The sequence below is a fragment of the Panthera leo genome, chromosome B1 (assembly GCF_018350215.1).
Source record: "Panthera leo isolate Ple1 chromosome B1, P.leo_Ple1_pat1.1, whole genome shotgun sequence".
Taxonomy (NCBI): Eukaryota; Metazoa; Chordata; class Mammalia; order Carnivora; family Felidae; genus Panthera; species Panthera leo.
In genome coordinates this window covers 198,393,238-198,415,458 of record NC_056682.1, presented here as the reverse complement: position 1 = coordinate 198,415,458, position 22,221 = coordinate 198,393,238, and the positions used below count along the sequence as shown (strand labels likewise).

The window sequence follows — 22,221 nt, the reverse complement described above, 5'->3', positions numbered from 1 at the left end:
TTTTCATAAGTTTTAAATTTGCCGTAGCATAATTAAAGAAGAAATTGCCTTGGAATGATTTTACTAATATTAGATTTCTTTCCAGCTGCAGTAAAATAGTCCTCCAGACTAAATGGCTCTTTTATAATTACCGCTGTGCTGCTTTTTAATTGTTTGAACTGCTGACGCTATGCTAACGTGCAGAAAGCAGAAGTGATGCCTGAAAAATGTAGTCACACCTTGACTGCTCAGGTCCAGTTGCCAATTGTAGGTTGTCCGCTCTGGGTGAGTTTCAAAAGGAAACTGACAGGTTTGGCAGGAGCCCCCGCCAGCTCCTTTAGAGCAGTGTCTGCGCACAGCGCGTCTGGACGTTGGCGTGACGGAGCCCAAGGGAATACGCCGTCTGTGGTTGGGAGCAGACGTTTCCTAGCGCTGCCCTGGCGGAAGGCTGTCCTCGGCCTAAAGAGCGGGGAAGCTGGTTCCCACGCGGCGTGCTTTCAGTGGCTGTCCCTGACAAATGACAGCAACTCACTTCACACCGTGGTTGACAGTGGACACAACTTTTCCAGGGCTCGTTTTCTCCCTGGTCCTGTTCACGATCATGTTCAGAGGTGGTGGGGCATTACCGTCTCCTTTGAACTTTGGCAGAATCAGTAGAGTGTCTGGCCCAAGGTCCCTCGGTTGTTAATAAGCGGTAGAGCTTATGACTGATCGGTTCACACATTTCTAACCCACGTCGCCTGTGGAAGAAGAGAAGTAGAGCTCTGAGCCGAAGCCCTGTCACATCAGAACAGGGTCCGGGCGCGTCCCAGCCTCGAGGCACTCGTGTTGCCAGCCTCTTCCTCTTCACTGCTGTCTCCGTGTCTTGCAGGTCCCAAGTGTTACATCCTCAGAGAGGCCTTCCTGGCCACCCAGTCTGCAGCAGCCCCTGGCCACTCTGTCCCCGTACCCCGCTTTATTCCCTCATCCCTCCACTAGAACACAAGTGCCACGAGAGCAGGAACTTTTTCGCTTTCGTTGCCATATTCCCAGAGCCTAGAGTGGTTTTTGAGTGGGTGAGTGCCTTGGATGAGTATAAACTACAGGCAGGATCACCAGTAAGAACTCTGAGATATGCAAGCTTTAAGTTATTATTATTATGTACACTTATGAATGCTCCCTAAATGCCAAGCCGGTATGCATGTTGTCTTACTTGATCTTTATAACGGTCCAGTGAAGTAGGAATTATCCCTCTGTACACGTGAAAAAGAATAAGGCACAAAACCTCTAAAGCCCTCCACGGTCACCGAGCCAGTAGAACAGGCAAGCCGCGTCCTGTGCCCTGAGTCCTGCGCTTTTCCCCTGTGTCATAGTTCACGGGAGTCCCCGGTGGGATCTGGGGGCGTAAGGGAGTGTAGCCTGTGTAGGAGCCTCGTGGCAAACTGGGTCCCAGTCTCAGTGACTAAAGCAGTCAGAACCGGCAAGAGTTCCCTCATTTGTGTTGTGTTACTGCCAGTGGGTGGGCAGAAGGCTGTAAGTTCAGCACTTCCATGGCAAGCTCTTAAGTGTTCACTTAACTTCTCTTGTAATTGGGAACAATAGCCAAGTACCACATCTTACGGGCTGACTAACCCAAATCTTACTTAACAGGCTCAAGCCTGAAAATGAACAGAAATAAATACGACACTATTGGTTTTAAATTGGAAAGTGTTGTAGCAAATTGTGGTCATAATTCATAATCACTGTTTTGGAATTTTTCCTCAGGGTAAAATAATGAATTAAGCCCTATAATATCAATTTAATTCATTATTTCACCCACAGGAGCAGTTGTTACGTGTCCCAAAATGGTTGCTGAGTGTTATGTGATTTGCACACTGAATTTCCATTTATAACTCCTGATGCAGGTATATTAACGTTTGAGTTACTATAAGCAGATGTTTTGCGGTCAGGCTGAGTGGGACCAGATTGTTTTCTGATGTTACATAGAGAAAATACCTCCTTTGTAAGCCTGCATTCAGTTTACTCGCCTCAAGTGAAACCACCTGCATTTATTGATGTATCCCTTAGGATAATTTTTAAAGCCATGCGCGTGACTTCTGTTCCTAAATCTGCATGAAAGGTGTCCCTAGCCCTCGTCCCCTGTGGTAGGCCGCTGGAAGCACCAAGGTGGGTGGCTGGCAGGGCTTGTGATCTGGGCCCAAACTCAGCTCCTGGCAAGAACTGTTGGTAGAATCTGGGCACCACGCAGCCGAGAGCCGAGGTCCACACCCTGGGGAGGTTTCAGGTTCGCAGGGGTAGCGGTGGGGATGGAGGTGAGGGTCACGAGCCATGTGAACGCAGGCGTTTGGCATAGATGAGGCGCATCCGAAGAACCAGAGAGGTCCTGGGCCATGGTGGTGGGGGCAGACTGCTCTCTAGGCCGAGCCCCTGTGGGTCTCAGCCCCTGTGGGTTCCTAGTCTTTGGTCCAGTTAGCTGCTCTTGCCTCTTTGCAATGCAAATAACTTCTTGTGGCTTCACCTTGTACCCAAAGGCCTTTTGTAGGAGTGATTTTCTTTTTAAAACTACAGTAAAGAGGATTAGATTAGAAAAGGATTTCTGTAACAGTGTATTCACAGTGTGGATTTGTATCCCTTAAAGCAGATAATAAACCCTTTTGGGGCCCTCTGTTTGGAAGTCTGACTTCTAAGTGGAATGAGGCAGTTAATACTGCCTAACACGCATGTAACACACAGCACATGCCAAGTACGGCCCTGACCGCTTGAGTGTTTATTAATGTAGCCACCCCGTGTGGTAGGGACTGTCGCTGGCCCCATTTTACAGCGAGCTCCCAGGTCCTAGGCCTTTAAATGTGGTGCCTGCCACCATGCTTGAGCGGTCAGGGGAACTTGCTCCAGACATCCATCTGTGTTGAGCGAAAGCACTGCATTTTGGTGGGAGACCAAACAGTATGGAGCGGAAGGAGCCACGGCAGGAGGCCCACACAGACAGGCTGGCTGCTGTCATGCCTCTCGGGCCCTGCTTGTACACCTTCCTTGTCCTGCAGGCCTCGTGTCCCGCTTTCCGGTGCCTCACAGAACTGGGGGCCCTGTGACAGGCAGGCCGGTCTTCCCCCGGGGCCGGGGAGGGGGGGCGGGGAGGGTACCCCGGGGGTACCCCTGTCCTTGGTGCTGACTGTGGAGACCAGGCCTCCTTGGCTACTGCACCTTGTGAGGTCCCTGTCCCTCTGGGGACGGATGCCACGCCAGCCAGCTGCCAGCGAGCCCCAGCGAATGCTGTGTGAGCGCCCCAGATCCCGCTCAAATTTGAAACCAGAGAGGTGGAAGGGGCCTTCAGAATATTTCATGACTCATTTTGCGTATCTGGAATCTCAGTCCCGGGAGATTAATAATAGTTAACATTTAGTGGGGGCTTCGTATGTGCCACGCACTCTGTACGCAACTTTACATGCATTATTAGCGCGTCTTTCTCTAGTAAGTACTGTCTCCGTCCCGTTTTAGTGACAAAGAGGCACAGAAAAGTTACCTGCCCAAGGGCATATAGCTTCGAAGGTAAAGGAGCCATCATCATCCCTCCCCACCCTCGGCATGAGGCAGGAAAGGATAAGAATCACCACGTCTGTTCACAAAGAGGCCCTGTCACGTGACAGGCCGGACAGAAGCCAGTGACTGGTCCAGGGGTCAGTCACCCCAGGAGTTCCCATTGAGGCCACAGGGGCTGGCCCGCTGAAGTCCCGGGCGTGTCCACCAACTGCCCCTGCCGGCCGGCACCTGCCGCTCCCTGCCTTCCTCTGCAGAGGAGGGGTGAGGTGTACAGGTTGGCCATCAAGACAGCATCGGAAACCATCCTGAAATCTGGCACAGGTGAATGTTGTCAGCGGCCTGGCCATTACCTGATCTGCCTGAGCCCTGCCACACCCCATTAAGTGGGTCCCTTGCACCTGGCTATGGGAAAAACGGGTGGTGTTTTTGAAGACACAGCTCCATTGTAACTCCCGCCCCCAAATGGGGGCTGCTTTCCGTAAAGGTCCTGGCCACGCCAAACTCTCCCCTCAGCCCTGTCACCGCTTGATCCCTCGAGGCATTTGTTTCTTTTGCTCCGCCCCCCTTTGCGCCCCCCCCACCCCACCCCCCCCGAATGGGTACTTCTCAGGTGGCATTAAGAACCCATAGGTTGAAAGGAAATCAGAGCCAGAATCTGATCCTGCTGCTGACAGGAGTCCTTCAGAAGTAACAGCTCCCCAGAACCCCGAGAGGGGGAGTGGGTGCCTCATGCCCAGAGCTGGGGAGGGGACAGAGAGGGCTTTGTTCCGGGGGACATTCCCGCAATAAACCACCTCAAACCTCTAGTCTTGCTTAGGAGTAGGTTAGAAAGCATAAAAGGTCTGAGGATTTAAAAGGACAGGGCCGTATTTTGTCATTAAAAAAATAAGAAAATGCCCCCTATCCCAGCCCCCCGAGAAAAACCCTGAGTAATACCTGGGAGAATTAGTGGAAGTAAATGAGCACCTACATGCTGAAGTAATTGTTTTTTTCCTTAAATTACTGGGCTCTGAAGTAACTGTTGAGTTGACAGCTAACAGGGCTGATAGTTTCAAACTCAAAAGAGTGAAGTTTTTATTCCCTTAAATAGCCTGATTCATGCATAATTAGAAAGGCCGTCCTGGTACCGTGTCAGCATCCTGCCCGTGCTTGAGGCGGCCCAGCAGAGCGCCCCCCGCCGGCCCTTCTGCCCTTCTGGAAACTGTGCCGGCCCACCCATTTTCTGACCCAGTAGGTCTGGGGTGCAGTGGAGGCCCCTTTGTGTTTTGACAAGCAGGGGGACCGACAACCGGTACCCTGCAGTGTGGTAGGCCCTGCATTGTGCTGGGGGCCAGAGGAGAAAGCCCCACCCCAGGCGGGAAGACGGCCCCCCAACAGGGGCAAGAAGTGTAGCGATGGATCAAGTGCAGGGCAGTTTTATATTATAAAAGACAGGAGATGGTAGAAGGTGATTAAATCTGCCTTGGTGCGTCTGGTCACTAGGAAGGTGCCTAGGCTGGGTCTCGAGGAAACAGTCGGAGTCCCCCCCGCGGGGTGGGGGGTTGGTGCGCGGCGGCCTCCATCAGCTCTCAGCTAGTCTGTGCAGGGGTGAGGCAGTGGGCTGCAGGAGAAGGCTGCGCCTCAGCGCTGATCTACAGGGCCACGGACAGGGCCGGCCTGGTGCGCTGTGACGTGACTGGCATCTTAGATCACATCACTCTGACGGAGGGGTGGGGGGCAGATTGGAGGAGAGTGAGCGGTGATGAGGGCAGAGCACAGGCACCAGGGAGGGAATGGATGCAGCAAGGGTGCGGGTGAACTGGCAGACAGGACAGGAGGGTGTCCGCCTGGAGGGCTGGGGGGGAGCTGGGAGGGGAGGGGGGCAGACGGAGCAGAGAGTGAGCACAGCACATGCCCTCCCTGTGAAGTCAGGGGGCGACTGGGCAGGGAGAATGTGAGTCCCTGCACGTGACCTGCTCAGCACGGTGTCTGCCGTGACTTCCCTAACCGTTGTTTTCCCTCCATTGTTGTTTTACTGAGCAAGTCTGGCTGGAGCCTTGGTTGGATCGCAGAGCCTGGGAGGCCCAGAGCTCACCTCCACCCGTCCCCCCACACAGCGCCTGGCGCAGACAGCGCCTCCGAAAACAGCTGTGGACGGGACTGCCGCTTTAGTAGATGTGAAGGAAAGAACGCGCGTGAGGCCTTCTCGGACTTGGGTTTGACGCGTTCCCACCCTCAGGCAGCTCATAGTCAAGGGGGAGTTTGGGACACGCACAGCTTATTACCGGGCTGAAAATGGCTAACGTCCTGAGAGATCTTCACGAGGTTTCACAAGGTGCTAGGCCAAGGTTAGAAACTGGAGAAGTTCCAGCTCGGGGGCCGGGATAGGTCACGGAGAAGGTGGCGTTCGAGCTGGGGCTGTGGGACGAGGGCCCCCGCCCGGGGCTGAGTACACGCTCAGGCAGTGGAGTGGGCGTCCGAAGGCGGGGTTGCGGGTCCCGCAGCGAGGAGGAGATCTGGCCCCGCGGCACGGCGAACCCTCAGACGTGCCAGCCTTTCGTGGGGCTGCTGTCAAGTTGGCAGGAATGGTGGGGGCAGCAGCTGTCTGCTCCGAGTTTACGCGGCTCCGATGGGCTCCCGGGTGTCAGGGTGGCACCCTCACCCAGACTGAGTCCCGAAGCCCGATCGCCAGCCTGAGCCCAGGAACACAGCGCTTCGGGCTGCTGGGCCTGTGTTCCTGTCACGGTGGACTGGCCAAGGCGTGGCTCTGAAATGAGACTGCCCTGCCCTCAGCTGAGCCGCTGGAGCTCAGCGCCCCACTTAAAACAGTGCCAGAGGGAGATAGAGCAGCGGGAAGGACGGCAGGTGACCTGCCCTGCCCCGCCCGCACCTTCCCAGGCATCACTTCGGCTTGCAGGCAGGGAGAAGTCCGGCCACAGGGATGTTTTCACACTGATGCCGCATCCCTCCACGCCAGAAGGAGGGACTCGGTGGCCACCCTCGGAGGGCAGATCAAAGATTTCCGAGCAGACACCTTGCTAGACCCTTGCCTTTGACCGTGTTGCTTTTGAGTATGACGTCACCCTTAGTGTGTTTGTCTCTTCACAGTTTGAACAAGAGAACCAGCGCCTAATTGGTGAGATGAACAGCCTGTTCGATGAAGTGAGGTATGTATGCGGTTCCTAGGAGCTGATGGCCTCAGCTTTTCTAGGAACTGGGAACTTTTCATTTACTTCGATGGCCAGGCATCCCCTTGTGGCCCTGGCCACGTGCACCCCCCTCAGCCATTCGGGGTCAAGGCAGCTGCCCAACTTCAGTGACTCCCCTTAACCTGCGGGCCCTTGGGTGGCCTTGGGAGGCCACCCCCTCTGTGCTGCCTCCGGGCTTCCAGTGACCGCAAGCTGCACGGTTAGGGGCTGTTAATTTCATGGCTCCCGGGGTAAGGGGGCGGGCCTTGTGAGGGATGGCTGGCCAGCTGCAGCCTCCTGCATGTGGCTCCGCTGGGGTCCGTCCGCCCCCTCAGCAAAGGGGTCGGCAGCGTGGAAGGAGAGTGGCCGTGCCCACGTGAGCCATCGCTGGCCCGCCCTCTAGGGGAGGCACGTGGGTGGGGCCTGTTTCCCCGAGAGAGTCTGGAGCATCTGGAAGGAAGGCCTGGGCTTTGGCAGGGAAATTAAACCCGCTGCGCTGTGGGCTCATCCGAAAGAAAGTGCGGCCTGACGCCGTACCCACAGCCCCCGGGGACTCTGATGGCACCTGTGCTCCTCTGCGGCCTCTGCCCTCGCTCTGTGGGCCTCGAGGTCCTTGCTCCGAGACTCAGCCCCCGCCCGCCTCGCTCTTCCTTCCCACACCCGGAAGTACGGGAGGAGCGGCGGCCGGCTGCCCCGACACGGCTCAGCCCCTGCCGCCCCCATTTCTAGACCCGTGCCACCCCCCAGCCCACGCCCGGGGCGCCCTTGCTGGCCCTGAAACAGCGAGCAGCTCAGATGCTTGGTTGCTGAACCCAGATACGTTTTCAGACGGAACCGGAGGACTTTTCCTTTCGCCGGGAAGTTGGTTTGGGTGGCAGCACCCTGCCCCTCGACCTCCTGGGCGGTAACGATGTTGAGTGGTCAGCACACACTGGCGTTCTGAGTCCCCGCCGCGTTACCGTGGTTACCGGGCCGGGTACGGGCCTTAGCATTCGAAGGCTGCCTGTTGCAACCAGGGGTGCAGACTCCGAGGCAGGGGCACCGCGGGTCAGCTTGCAGGGGAGGGCGGGTTCCGCAGTGCAGCGCGCCCCCTAAGCGAGAGACTTCAGAGGAGAGCCAGGAAGTGCAATGCCGGCCTCCTCCTTCCTGAGCCTGACGTGGTGGCCCCCCCCCCCCCCCCACGAATGATGTGGTGTCCCCTCCCAATTCTCACTCACGTGGTCCATTTAGAAATGTGTAACACTCCTGCTAGGACCACCACCTACTAATAGTTGTATGTAATTTTTTTTTCTCTTTAATGAAGGCAAATCGAAGGGAGAGTGGTTGAAATTTCCAGGCTCCAAGAGATATTCACAGAGAAGGTTTTACAACAGGTAAGAAAAAAAAAAAATCACGATTTAAGGTTTAGCTGAGAAGAATCTACTGTGACATCAGGGTGCTTGTTCTGAGGTTGCCTGATCTCTACAGCCATGTGCCCCAAGCCGCGTGGGTTCATACAGCTCCTCACGTGAGGGCCTCCTGACCCCCCGGTGTAGCCTCTGTGCGGGGTGGGGAGCTCTCTGCACCTGACCCGCTGCTGGCTGGCCCAGGCCAGACCGGGTGTGGTGGCCCGTGTGTGCCGTGACGCCCACAGAGGAGGGAGTTGGGTAGATCTTCCTTCCGGGTGCCTCTGAGCTAGTTTTCCTGTCTGCAAATGGAGTGGCCCTCGCAGGGCTGTCCTGAGGCTCGGAGATAACCCACAGGAAGCACCCAGCACACCTGGTGGGTAGCAGCCTGTCAGTCGACAGTGTCACTTAGGGCTCACACTTGGCCCTCTCGGAACGCTAGGTCCGTGCCACCTCAGGTGTCCCGTCCACACAGGAAATAGGGTTGTTCTCTGAAGGGGATTTTCATGTTATTTCTTCCTGCCTCCAGTTCTGAAACTCTTCCGGCCAGTAACTGGCAAAACTTTTAGGGACCCAATAAATTTATCCTCCTTTTTAGCATCCACAGACCGTGGAACAGTTTCAGAGTCAAAATCATTTCTGCTGCATTGTGTTAAACTGGCCCAGTTGGCCTAAGACCCTCCCGCCCCCACAAAACCTGCCTGAAACCTCACAACCAGCGTCGAATCGCTGTAAATTTAGGTACGTGCAGTCTGACAGAAAGTTCGGGTTCACGAGAGTTACCCTTTCTAACTACATTGAACGACCAATTCAAGCGTGTATGTGCTAAGCCTCCACTTAGAAGCCTGATGGCTGTCACTTCAGCCTCCTGACCCATAAAACAGCTAAGTGAGCTGTCCCTGTCAGAGCACACGACTTGCTTCCAGGGACAGCTCAGCATGGCAGGAGAGCTCAGAGGCCACATTGGGTCACACACACTGGCTCTGATCCGATCCTGACTTCCAGTGTGTCAGGTGACCTGGGCACCCCAGGCCACACTGCCCTCTTCAGACTGGGCAGATGTCCCCCCCCCGCATTCTCAGGGCTGGGGCTCAAGGTGCCTGACGCACTTCCGGCTCGTGGCAGGCTCTCAGTACACGGGAGCTGATGTTTTTACGGTTTAGGTTTTCTTTCTTTTTTTTTTTTAAGAGAGACACAGATGGTGAGACATGAAGCGCTCCCCTGAAGCTAGCGTGCGTGTCTGAAAGCACACGCATCTGGAAGCTCATGTCTCTGGATGTCATAAATACGCGGGGGACCAGAGGGAAGCCCCTGGCATGCGGTGGCTGCTACGTGTTGGCAGCTCTCACGTTTGTCCCTTCTGGCCGGCAAGTGGCACAGGAGGTAGCAGCTGGGGGTGGAAGGGCGACAGGCACTGGGTTCTGGTCCCAGTCCTGCCACGTGGTTGCTGCGTGACTCTTGGCAAATTACTAAACTTCTCTGAACCCTGACTTTCCCTTTTGTAAAACGGGGCTGTGCCTGCCCCTCGGGACCCGGCGAGGACCCACAGGCTCCCGCTTGTAAAGCCCTGGCTGCTGCTGGCTCCTGCTGTCCGGATGCTCGGGGAAGGAGACGGTGGTCGGGTCTACCTGTCTCTCCTCTTCCATAGGAAGCCGAGATCGACAGCATTCACCAGTTAGTTGTAGGGGCGACTGAGAATATCAAGGAGGGCAACGAAGACATCAGAGAGGTGAGTACCCTTGGACCCCCCAGGCCCCACCGGCCTCCCCGTCCGGGCAGCGGTGGTAGTCTTGCGGGTAGTCAGGGCTGCGTGAGAGCCTTGCTGGCGCCCAGCCTGGCTGACCTCCTAACCCTGCAAGACAGTCACATTTCTGTCCTCGCCAAACCTGGGGCCCCTATTACCAAGACACAGGACTCACCGCCCTCCAAAGGAGCGATCGGAGGCACACGAGGTCACTCTTGGCAAGGGATGGATCAGCCACCTGCACCAGGGGTGGGCGCCACCGGAGAAGCTTGTTGGACCCCCCACCCCGAGGGCCAGAGCCCTGGTCCCTGTTTATCGAGGCCACCACAGTGGACTCTGTTGAGTGGACATGGTCTTCTGAGTGTGGTCCTCGGGTTTGGGTTGACGTGGGACCATTTCTGGGCCACTACCGCTGCCGGGCCAGCCGCGGGGCTCTTTCTAACCCTGGGCCCCGCGTGGGCCGTTTCCGGGTGTTTGCCGGGAGAAGGGTGTAGGACGTCTGAATAAGGAGGAGACACCTGTTTGTTTTCTGGTGGATTCTAAACCCACTGTTTGGCTCTGCTTACTAATTAAGGTAAGCATAAGCTCCAGGGTAGGGAGTGTGTGCAGATACACGGAGGGCGTGAGCACTCCTCAACCCAAAATCCTGTGCTCCTGCCCTTCCCGCCCCCCAGGCCATCAAAAACAACGCCGGCTTCCGAGTGTGGGTGCTCTTCTTCCTGGTGATGTGCTCCTTCTCCTTGCTCTTCCTGGACTGGTACGACAGCTAGTCTGCCCTGCTCGCTCCTGGCGCATGGGGTGCTGTCGAGGGTCTCCGGCATCAGACCAGGGCTGTGCCCAGATCCTACCACGTTGGGGGGAGGGGGCGGTGGCAGAGCTATGTGCTCCCACAAAAGGGACACCCAGACCTGTGGTCTTAGCCCGTTTAATAGCTGAAAAAGAAACTAATGAACACAAACTGACAGTGGACTGTGTGACACTCCTGAGGCAGGGTGGAAGGGTCGTTACTGGCTGCACCCAAACTGGCGGCCGATGTGGAGGGGCTGCCCGGAGGCGGGGCTCAGGGAGGCACCGACCTGGCCCTTCCAGTGGCTTAGGGAAGAGTGCTGGGTGATAACTTCTCGCGGCAAGTGACCATCACTTAGTTTCCTGTGGCTTCTTGTCTGCCTGAGCCAAGTGCTGCAGAGTCGCTACGCTGTAGAAAACTCGCCTTTGCCTCACAAATACAATAAATGCAACTACGGTTACTTCGTGTAATATCAGTGGGTCCAGATACAGAAGGTCAGCGGACGCCTGCCTGCCCGTTGGGGAAGGGGTGTGGGGACAGACCCTGGGCCCTCAGCAAGGGGCTGCTGGGGCCCAAGGAGCATTTGTCTGCCCTTGGGCCCGTGCACCTGTCCCTCTAGAACAGGTGTTCCTGTTTGCAGTGGGAACCACATCTGTGCAGAGAGCATGCTGGTGTTCACGGGGCCCCACCTCGGTGTGGGTGCCGATGGCTCTGCATTGCCCCCTGCAAAATCGTGTGCTGTGTATGCAAAATCGAGAGTCTGTGGTGCAGCCACAGGGACCCTTGTGTTCTTTCTCTGCACAGAGTGAAAATGTCAAAAGTTACATGTGAATGGATTTACAGTCAATAAAACGTCTACTAGAAGATACAAAGGGGTGATGCCTTAGCAGTGCGTTTACGTGGGCTAGAGCTTTCATAGATGTATCTGTGCGGGAGAGTTTGGCACGTAGTCAGTGCTCCTCGTGCGTGCTCACATCACACCCTCACAGCACGCAGCTCTAGAACACACGCCCTGGCTCCAAGGCCACGGTCATGGTTGCAAAACACCCCCCATAATAAAATCCGGTTCTGGAAGCATATTTCAGAAAGCAGTGATGGAGCTGGCCGTGGCCACCACGCTTGTTTGCAACAGATCTCAAACTCATTGTCATTTATTTTTGACCTACGGAAAACAGTGAAACTTCTGACATGTCCACCAGAAACAGCACAGATAACATGGAAGAAAATGTCTGCGGATGCCTTGTTTCCATTTAATGGTTTTACACACGTAGCTTAGCTAACTGGCAATTTTGTAAACATATCCTTTAATGTCAAGATTCAGCTTGAAACGTAACTTCTTTACAAAGATCGTGAATCGAAATGTCCTCCTTGGATCTGCAAGTTGCCACGCCGGCCCCTCCCAGCCTCCCCTGCCTGCTTCTTACATGAAAAGATTTCTAGTTCACAAAATAAAAATTAGTCTTGGCTTCCCAGCAATTACATTTTCACTTTGCCAACACAAATAAGGTCTTAAAAACTAACTCGCTAACAGGGCTGTTGGTGCAAATTTATTCATTAACAGGACAGAACAAAAAAGACCAAAGGGTGTCGCTCCTATTCAACACGTCACAGAGCGGATGGACTACCTACAGGGGCCCGGAGTTCCTCAGGCCCGTGGCCCAGGGTCCTCCCACAGCCCCTCGCCACACGTGCTGGGACACTGGACCCTGAAGCACGGTGCTCTCCGCACCAAGGTGCCAGCCAGCTCCAGGGGGCGGAATAGAGCCTCCCGAGCGGGCCCTCCTGCGGGACACTGGCACGCTTCGGAGTGGGCGCGGGGAGGGGAAGGGAAGGGCGCACCCGCTACCGGACGTCCCATTTCCTTCCTTCTCTGCACCTCTCACTGCCATACATCATGGTGATGGCCCGGCTGCCGCCTGATTGAAGGTGGGAAGAAATCTGAAGTACAGCTTGCTCTTAACCAAGTGGGGACCCGTCTAAATATGGCTGTGGAGTAAGGTTTGCAAACAGCAGTGCGGTGGGGAGGGGGAGGGCGATAAAAAAATCGATTCCACAAGACGCATTATTTATCTGAATCCAAACCCCTTGCATATCCGGTGTAAATTTACTTTCTGATGGCATCCCATAAATCCCAGTAAAGTAGCTAAATTAAGATTCCTTAACATGGAACGTGGTGTCACAGCTCTTTAAGCAATGCTGATATGCACTTGATCTTATGCCCATGAGCGGTCGGCAGCAAGTTTTATTGGCAAAGCAGCATTAGCAAACAGAAGCGGTTGCACCATAAATGAGTAACCTCTAAATTATCGGTAATTATATTTAACGAAACGTCCCTCCAAGTCCCTTCGTTACCTTCGAGTGACACATTGTGAGGAACCTGCCCGTCTCACTGAGCTGACTTGTCAGCGGCTTCGGTCTCCTGCTCGGACAGCTTCTCTTCCGACAGAACCGACATCCAGGGTGAGACGGAGCGTGTGATGCTCTGCTTGGCCAGGTTGTAGTGGTTGATGACGGTGTAAAACTTCTCCCGGGCACTGGAGTCTTGCTCCGCGTAGTAGCTCTCCAAGCCTTCTGGAATGCACTGGGTGTTCTGAAAGACAAGGGGCCGTGGAGACGCACGTCTCGATGCTGCGGGGATGCCGGAGGGTCTCCGGTGAACACCCCCCAGGTGTTTACGGGGACCTTCCCTGGGCTTAGAGGAGAAACGCAGCCCAGCCACCGCCTGCGCTGGTCCCACCGCGACAGGACAGACATCTTTAGTGAGGTCGTGACGCAGCGGGGCTTGGGCTGCAGGGGCACGATGAGCTGTCCTGCTTCGCTAAAGACCTTCCACTAGTTGTCATTTACTTTACATCTACTAGAAAATACTTTGGACCTGTCTGCTGGAAACACAGATAGTAAAAGAAGGGAAGTCAGGAAAACCTCCTGGGAGCTGGATCTTTAGTAGGCAGGCCTTCTCCAGAGGAGGGGGTCGGAGGAGGGCGCACCCTCGAGGCAGAGGAGATGGGCCTCACAGACAGGACAGTGCCAGCAGGGTGAGGAGGGCACTGGGAAGGACAGCCAGGGTCAGACGGCCACACAAGGGCTAGAAGTCCCATCAGGGAGCTGGTGTGACCTTGTGACCCAGAAAGCAGGAGCCCAGACAGCAATACGGCGGGGGGGTGGGGGGGGGGTGGGGGCGGGCGGCAGCAAGGGAGTGGGCTATCCCAGGCAGCTGTCCACGAAGGAAGAGGCTTCGTCCCTACAGGCCACGGAACCCTGAGGGGGCCTGGGGTGGGGGAGTCCAGTCCATAGCTCTCATCAGCTGGTAAAAGGTCCAGGACCCCAGAGAGATCCTGCACCCAAGGCTGCCTTTCCTGGTGGGTCCAGGAGCCGACCCAGCCCACTGGGCCACCACAGCTGACGTGGCCCGAGCACACCATACACGTGCAGCTCACCGGGCCCACGAGCGAGGTGGGCGGGGCTGCGGATGATCGGCTTCCACGGCGCATTCTCCCGCACCAAGCAGGAGCTTGGTGCCGAGCTAACGACTAAGCTTCCCAGCTCCCGGCAGCCAGGCCAGAGGGACGGGCGTGGATGCCCACCCTCCACCTCTCCCGCGGCCCCTTCTCGCTGGCTTCGACTGCCCAGAGGCGGAGAATGCCCTGGGGGGCTGGCAGGGCAGCACAAGACAGAATTGGGGCTCCAGGATGATCTCACAGAACCGCCTCCCCCCCGCCTGGAGCCTGGAGCCTTCATGTGAGAGAGACGGACCTCCCACCTCGTGGAAGCCATGTTACCTTGTGTGTCTGAGCAACCAAAGCAATACACGAACGCCACGGCCTCTTCCTCAGTGAGGGGAGGCCACAGCAAAGACGGGTGCCTGGCCTTAGCCACCTCCCCACTCACCAGGAAGAGTCTGAGGACCCAGGCTCTCTGCCCACCGCTAAGGGTCTGACTCAGCACCTGTGTATCCTTAAACCTCCCCAGACGATTCTGAGGCTCCGCATGCTGCACGCGGTGTCTCGGCCAAGGCCGCCCCGCTGGTGGGTGCACCGCCCAGATCTGAAGCCCAGGCACCATCCACGGCACTCTGACCAGTTAACTCCCGGGGCTTCGCAAGATGCCCAGCCGCACAGACCATCCGTTCACCTCTCCTGGGCGAGCGCCGAGTGGAGAAGGTGACAGGATCTTTGATGACATCATCTCTGGCCACCTCGGGCCATCGCCAGGCCGGCCGGCCACAGCTGCTGCACCTCAGACGTGGGCACTGGGAGACACGAGTGCCGGCCTGGGATGCACCAGGGGAGCCTCCCCCTGGCCTGGGCCCAGCTCTTCCTCGGTCTCTAAAACCCAACGGCGGGTGAAGAAGGCTGCTCCTTGAGATCTGCCCGCAGATGTAACCCCCACCTGCCACTTCCCCGGCAGCAGAGAAAACGGGACTGGGGTTCCACCACCCATGCTTCCTCCTCCCTCCTCCCGACCTTCTCTCTGCACCTGACAGCTGGCCAGGCGCTTCCCATGCACGTTCTCTCGCTGCGAGGCAGGTGCCGTTAGCCCCGTTTTCCATCCAGGGCAGGTGAGACCCAGAGACGCGAAGGCACAGCAAAGTGCCCAGCGCCCCACATGGTGTCACCGTGGGAGGCCACCAACAGGTGACCCGCTGGACTCCCGAGTCGAGAAGAGTGAGAAGTGAAACAGTCTGCCCCAGGGCCGGCGGGGCAGAACATTCTTTTCCCGGAGCCCCGGCAGTGTCTGGTTCAGCCAGAGCTCAAGCCCCAGCTCGGGCGCACACAGGCCTCGGGAATGCAGCTCGGCTCCCCGCGCCCTGCCTGCCCTACCGGCTCAGCCTTTGGCACCTTCACAGGCGAGCGACACACTGTGACGTCACCCTCTGAACCCCGAGGCCTCCGCAGTGGGCGGGTCCACACAGCCCGGCCCCTGCTCGGTGCCAGAAACAGCAACACAGGGCAGAGCACACGACTTGTGCAGAGAGAGCAGGGATGACGCCCCCGTCACAGAAAAGCTCCCGCCGCTCAGACGTAGCGGCCGCTCGTGATCGGGGTCCCTCTCCGCCCGGATGGCTCTCCTGGGATGCCGGCCTCGTGTCTACGACGAGGATGGCTGGGGGTCGGCTCTCCCTTGGGTGGGCTGTCCAGCAGGGTCAGGAGCTGTGCCAGGCACCAGGATCACCGAAAGGAACACGCCAGAGCCCGGGCCACGGGCCCTACGCTACCTACTAGCCCCTGTGCCCCTCCCCGGGGCCTTTACTCAGGAGACCCGGGCTGTGCTCCTCTGACACCGAGAAGTGGCGGGTCTGGCCCCTCAGCGGAGCGAGGTCGGGGCCTCCTCAGTGTGGCTGCTGACGGATGGAGGCTGTCGTGCCTGGTCCGGTGCCCGGCCCACGAGCTACCGTTTCATCACTGCTGGGTCTGGGAAGACAGCGAAGGGGTACAGACAGCACTGGGGTCTTGCAGGGGTGGACGACACGTCCACATGCCTCTGTTCCCCAGGACGGACCCCGCATGCCAGGCAGGTGCCGTGGGTACTTCCCTGTTGGGTAACCCAGAGACGAGTGACCGCCGCGGACAGCGGAAAGGGGACGGAATGAATGCGTGCTCTCCCCTCAACCCGGTCCTGCCCCGCCAGTGGAGAACAGTCCTCCTCTGGTCAAAGGATCAGAACCACCTTCCGGGAGCATGGAGGACTATTTCCAGAAGAGGAAGGACAAAGGACTGCGGCGTGCCCCACACCCCGCTCTGCCTGTCCAGCCCGTCGGGCCAGGCGGCGGCTTCAGAGTCGGCCCACGCTGCAGGCCAAGTTCACCGCGGTTCCTCCCACTCTGAGCCTCGGCGCCCCCCGTCTACGAGATGGGGCCGAGGGGCCCCGCATGCTAGGTGGTCGTGAGGACTGCGGTCCGCGATGGGCAGCTCGGGCAAGAAGGCAGGATGTGTCCGTGCTCACCTACGCCCACATCTGGGCGTCAGGAAGCAGCCGCCCCCGTCCGGCAAGGCAGGCGGCCACCCCCTCCCCAGCTGCACTGCCACCTGCGCTCCGTCCTCTCCCCCTGCCACTCACCAGCACCCGCCGGGCAGTGTGGGACTCCACTCCCGTCCAGGATGGGGCCTCCAGGCCTAAGAGAGTGGCCCTGCCCTCGGGGCACCAGGCCAGGGACAACGGGCGGTTCTGCCACTGCCCGCACGCGGGCCGCAGGAAGCAAATGCGGGGCAAGCACCACGGTGGGCAGGTGGCAGGAGAGAACCCCAGTTCCGAAGTAGCATGGGGCCAGGGGCTCCCCAGTATGTTCTGACCCTGCCCCCATCAGGCCAGAATCACAGCCACACGTCCCCCTGAGGGGGGCCCTGCCCCTCATCTCTCAGCCATGAAGGGAAATGACCGTCACACCAACGAGGTAATCCGAGGAAGCGTGTTCCAGCCCCTGGCACACAGTCAGCACTGGCAAGTGTTCCTCGGGCACGAACTCCACCGAGAGAACGGGGGTGTCTGACCGTCTGCGTCAACATGCAGGGCCGGGCAGTTTCCCGGTACGTGGAAACCCTCCCGTGAAACTCCTATGACGGCTTCACGGTTTCAAGAAAAAGGCAGGAACTTGGCACCTGCCCCCACCCCTGCCCACCTGTCAGGACGGGACACTCTGGCGGGGAGGCCTGGCCACAAGGAGCCTCCCCTCACCCGCGGCGCAGGTGCCTGCCCTCTGCTTTGTGCCAGGATCTCTGCGGCACCCGTGCCCATCAGCCCTTCCCACGGGCCCCCCTCCGGCTCTGGGGTCAGCAGGACCCAGCCCAGTCTGTGGCCTCAGTCCAGGAGCAGGCCCTTGCCACCGCGGGCAAAATGGACTCCTCATTCAGTCTGCATCCTAGGTGACCTGGAAGCGGTGACCCCGGGCACGCACAGTCACCCTGGCCGCCTCTCTGCCCTAGTACTGGGTATCTGCCCGTCTGCTCGCCACTTGTCTCCCCACCGGAACACCGGCCCCACGGGCAGGGCCTGGACTCCTCCCGTCCTGCACCACATGCCCAGCACCCAGCAGGGCTCCCCACAGGAAGCACTGAATAAATATGTACGAAGAACCCGTGGGGGGTGACCTTGGGGCACAAGGAAGATCGTGTCCGTGCTGCATCTAACCACCGGTACAACGGGGATCTACTGGTACCTACCCAGGTTTTGGGGAGCATTCAGAAATCCCCGTGTGAAAACCCCTATGAACTGTCAGGTCTGTGTGTGACGTGTACAATCGCAAAACAGGCAGAAAGGGAGGGGACTTCGGCACGCATCGCACTTCTTCCCCCTCCAGCTTCAGCCAAGGGCTCTTGGACCCAGACTAGCAGTTCTCCAGCCCTCCAGCTGTCCTTCCAGGAAGGACATCTGCCCCCAATTAGATGGAAACGCCAGTGGAAGATGCCCAAGTCCCAAGGGACGCAGCTACGGAACACTCACTTGGTGCCGGCTGGGCACCAGGATCACCCGTCCCGGCCTCTGAACGCACAGGCACCTGCCCCCTTCCCTGCCAGGACTCTCAGAACCAGGCCTTCGTCTCTGACTCCACCTGCCTGCGCCAGCAGAACTTGGCCTTGCAGGGAGGGCGGGGCAGCTTCAGGCTGCACCCTCCTCCTCCGTGCAGGACGCGTGCCCCGGGCCCAGAGAAAGAGCCAAGAAGCGGACCCTGCGTCCTCCTGATGGAGCCGCTGGCCCCTGTTCTTTGTGAGCAGCCCGTCTAGTCCCACGAAGCTGTCCTCTGCACACGTGGGTCCCGTCAGGGCACCGTGCCCACATCTGCTCTGCTTCTTCTCCATGACCTCGGCCCCCCCTGCGTCACCCAGCCCTGGACCAGGCTCTCCCCTGCATCCCAGAGTCACTCTTCAGCCTTATGTCACGTGGGTGTCCTCTCCATCCCCAGCGCCCTGCCGAGTCTCTTCCCAGGCTCCCTGCAGCAGCCTGCTGGGCCATCTCGCCAACCCTCCAGCCTCCCTGGGCCACTGAGTGTGAGTGGCCGTCCTGTCACTCCCCACCCCCCCCCCTCCACTCCGGGGGCCTCTGCCTGGCACCAGAGGTGGTGCACAGACTGGCCACAGTTGGCTTATCCCCCGCTGCCTCCAGGCCGACCCTGCCTGCGTTCTGCCATCAACCGTGTTTGCTGCTCCCCTAGCCCACCTGGTCCGGCCCGGCCGGCCTCCGGAGTCTGCTGACGTACGTACTCGGTCAAGGCCAGCCCTGCCCTCCTCCAAGCCCCCCCAAGGCCTCTGGGCTGGTCTCTAAACCGTGGTGCCTCCTGAGCTTCCAGATAGCCCGGCCCAGGGTGTGGATGGGTCCGCTGAAAGGGTGGGGTGTGGGGGGGTTCCCCGGGTCCCCACGCAGCTCCCTCACTGGCCTCCTAGAGGCAACCTGACCACCCTTCTAGAAACTGCAGTGCCCGACCCTGCCTTGCTCTTTGGTTTTCCAGGGCTCATACCCTAACTCAGAATACAACTGATTCCACGCGTCTTTTGAGGAGGGCAGGGAGCTTCCCAAAGGTGGGGGTCTCTACCCGATGGGCCCCGGCTGTGCTGCACCCGGAATACCAGTGGCAGCCACCGCACGTGGCACGCACAAAATGCATACCTGCCGGCCGGGGGAGGGCCGCAGGGTCAGAGCACCGCGCACGGGCGACATGCCGGGAAGCGTGAGGTCTGTTGAGCCTGCTGCCCCGTGCGAGCCTTCTGCGTCCCTCACAGCCGCGAGACCCAAAGCAAAGCCAGCCGGTGACGCGACAGACCAAGCCTGTCCGTGCACGTGCTCAGCACGGGCTTCTCCGGCTTTGATTTCGGCAACACTGGCCCCTGGAAACGGTAGCTTTTCCCTTCACGCTGGCCCTCGAGAGGTCAGAACCAAACGTGGGGGGTCGGGGTGGGGGGCCAGATGCCGCGCCGTGGGAACTGGGAGCAAGTCCACTGGGAGTACGTCTTCCCTCCTCCTGCCTTCCCCCCTCCCCTCCATCTTCTCCACTCCTCCCCTGTGTGACCTTCTGTGCCATTTCAGGCTTTCTGGAACAAGGCCGCGTCGCATCAGCAGAGCAGGCATTTCCGCCAGCGTGGAGAGCTGGCCAAGCAGGCGCCGGAGGGACAAGGACAGGCACGGGCGGGAGGTGGGGTGTGCCCAGCTCTGCTCCCCTTCCCTCTGGGCCTCTGAGCACGCCCCCCCCGCCCCCCCCCCCCCCGGCAGAGGTCCTTGTTTACAGCTCCACCCTGCCTTCTCCCCCTGCCCCTCTGCCCCCCTCCCCTGCTCCCTTCCACAGGGGCCCCATCGCAGGCCACCCGAGGCCAGAGCAGGGCTGTGTCCCTCGGAGAAGGCACGGGGTGGGGGGTGGGGGGCCGGGGCCTTACCTTGAGGACGAAGCCGTCGGGGCAGGCACGGTCATATTTGTACACCTTGTAGACGACCAGGAAGACGACGCAGGTGAGGAAGGCCAGGGCAAAGAGGACCAGCACGGAGACCTGTGGGCAGAGGGGGGCCCGTCAGGGTGGCTGCGAGGACCACGTGTGGGGCAGCCGGACAGACGAGAGACGGTCTCTGGAGGGACGCAGCTGGAAAAGCCCCAGGAAGGCTTCAGCTGCATCACGTTTCACTGGACAACGTTTGGTACCGTCTGCGTTTTTCACCATCTCCACACGCCACCGTTATTTTAAGTGACCCGTTTTTAGGATTCCAGGCCCTGTGGGGAGAGCTCGGGTACAGGGATGATCAAACGTCACGGACACTTTCTGCCTGCTGCCAGTTACTGAGGTGACGCGGCAGCCACCAGCTGTTCAGATGTCTCCTGCGCCCGGGACCCCAGCCCTGCCCTCGCAAGCTGGGACCAGCTAGGCAGGAAAGACAGGATCTCGGGGGCCCCCATCACCTCTGCCCTCAAGTTTCCCGCAAGCTCAGTTAATTGTGTCCCTCCCCAGAGGGCAGTCCCCACAAGCCCAGGTGTGGTGCTCGCCGTCACGGAGCGTGTGCTCCTCTGACATTTGCGGATCGACGAGTGACAGAACAGCGGGCGATCCGGCCCCCGCGGGAGGACACAGGGCATAGGGGACAAAGCGACACCAGATCCGGGCACCGGAGGTGCTCACCTGGCTGCTAGGAGCCCCCTGGCAGGGGCAGAGCACATCCGGAGGCTAAAAGGATGTGCAAAGGCACGGCCGGTCAGCTCGGGGAAGCGGGAGCCTTCCTGCTGACGGGCTGCCCCTCCCCACCCGGTTACAGAGGGCTCTGAGGCTCCTGAGGAGGGGGAGAGGTTCAGAGCCACGCGGCCCTGGGTGCTGGCACAGAGCAGCCCCCCTCACCCCGAGGGCAGGGCGGGCACAGCTGTGCCGCTTCCTGAGGCTGCACAAGAGGCCCAGGGGCGAGCCCTGTCCTGGCCTCAGGGGACCCGTGCCCGGGTCCCCCGACACCGCGGGGCCTCAGTTACCGTACGAGCTCTCCATCTGGGAAAGCGGAGGGTGGCGCTGGGCCTCACGGGATGTGTGGGGGAAGTTGGGACGCACTGCCCGCTCACCTGGAGGACAGACGGACAGACACTGGCCCCGCTGTGAACCGAAGTCACCAGCCCCATGCGTCCCCCTACACCCGCCCCAGGCACCACGGCCCCGGTCCCACCGCTGGGCTGTGCCGTGCCACGCGGAAGCCCCTGAACCTCTCTGGTCCCCAGGCCCCTCGCCTGTGACACAAGACGACACTTCCCCACCTCCCAGTTGCCATGAGGATACGAGGGAGGAATGAACTCGACAGACGCCCACGAGGAATGGTAGGAACTACCACGGCGAGCATTTCCCCATCGCTGGGCCCTGCCTCCATTTGCCAGGCTCTCCATCCCCAGCCTTCAGAGTCCTTCTGAGGCCTGCAACTCGGCCTTGGCCAGACCCGGCCCGGTCCAGCACTGGGCGGCATGGAGGTGAAGGGTGCAGCCGGCTGTGCCTTCCTGGCGCGGTGCTGACACTCGTCACGCTCCAGGCGGCTCCCACGCCCTGGGGCCCAGGGGCACCCAGACTCTCCCTTCTCCCGCACGCCCAGCCCGGCCGCCGCCTCCCCACCGCTCCCACCTCCCACTCACTGCAGCCGGGACACTTGTCCCCTGTGTCCCCTTGCCCAGGGAACAGCCCCTCAGGCCCCAGGCAGCCAACAAGTCTCCGCATCCCCTTCTGTGAGGCCCTTCCTGCCCGTCCCTAACTCCCACCTGTCCCCATTCTCTGCCCCCCAAGTCCCTTCTTCCCTTCCCGTGACCTCACGACCCCCTCATCTGGACCATCAGGGCTGTCACCCTAAGGGTCAGAGGCCCTCCACCTGCCTGGACAGCCTGTGTTGCACGTGGAGCCCGTGCCGGACACAGGGACGGGAGATGAAGTCATAGGTGCTTTGGGGCTCAAAGTGCCCGCAGGAAAGGCCACTGGGTTCCAGTGGTGACTGCACTGCATGGCAAGAACGCTGCCTCAGACCCCAGACGGCCCAGGGAGGCCAGAGGCGCCAGGGCGCGGAGCTGAAGGAGGTCAGATGTGCACGGCGGGGGGCGGGGTGGGGGGGGGGGGGCGCCGGGACACCCAGGTTTTCCGGCAAGAGCCACCTTGCCGCTGGCGACACCTGGGACGGGCAGGCGGCCCCCGCTGGGCCCGGGCTCCTGCCCAC

General features: G+C 59.4%; 2 protein-coding genes across 4 annotated transcripts in view; one reads left to right on the top strand and one right to left on the bottom strand.

The window, feature by feature from the left end:
• The window catches only part of STX18 (syntaxin 18), a 119,486-nt gene extending 108,445 nt beyond the window's left edge, over window positions 1-11,041 (top strand). For all 3 annotated transcript variants that reach the window (XM_042936907.1, XM_042936908.1, XM_042936909.1), the window contains exons 8-11: window positions 6,586-6,644; window positions 7,969-8,038; window positions 9,699-9,779; window positions 10,469-11,041. In XM_042936907.1, the coding sequence (XP_042792841.1) occupies window positions 6,586-6,644; window positions 7,969-8,038; window positions 9,699-9,779; window positions 10,469-10,564 (306 nt within the window). In that variant the 3' untranslated portion in view covers window positions 10,565-11,041. The remainder of the gene's footprint in view (window positions 1-6,585; window positions 6,645-7,968; window positions 8,039-9,698; window positions 9,780-10,468) is intronic.
• A 1,747-nt stretch (window positions 11,042-12,788) lies between these two features.
• Window positions 12,789-22,221, bottom strand: part of NSG1 (neuronal vesicle trafficking associated 1) — a 29,704-nt gene continuing 20,271 nt past the window's right edge. Inside the window, exons 4-5 of the mRNA XM_042936910.1 lie at window positions 19,941-20,051; window positions 12,789-13,171 (exon numbers count right to left, since the gene is read on the bottom strand). Coding sequence (XP_042792844.1) covers window positions 12,968-13,171; window positions 19,941-20,051 — 315 coding nt within the window. The 3' untranslated portion in view covers window positions 12,789-12,967. The remainder of the gene's footprint in view (window positions 13,172-19,940; window positions 20,052-22,221) is intronic.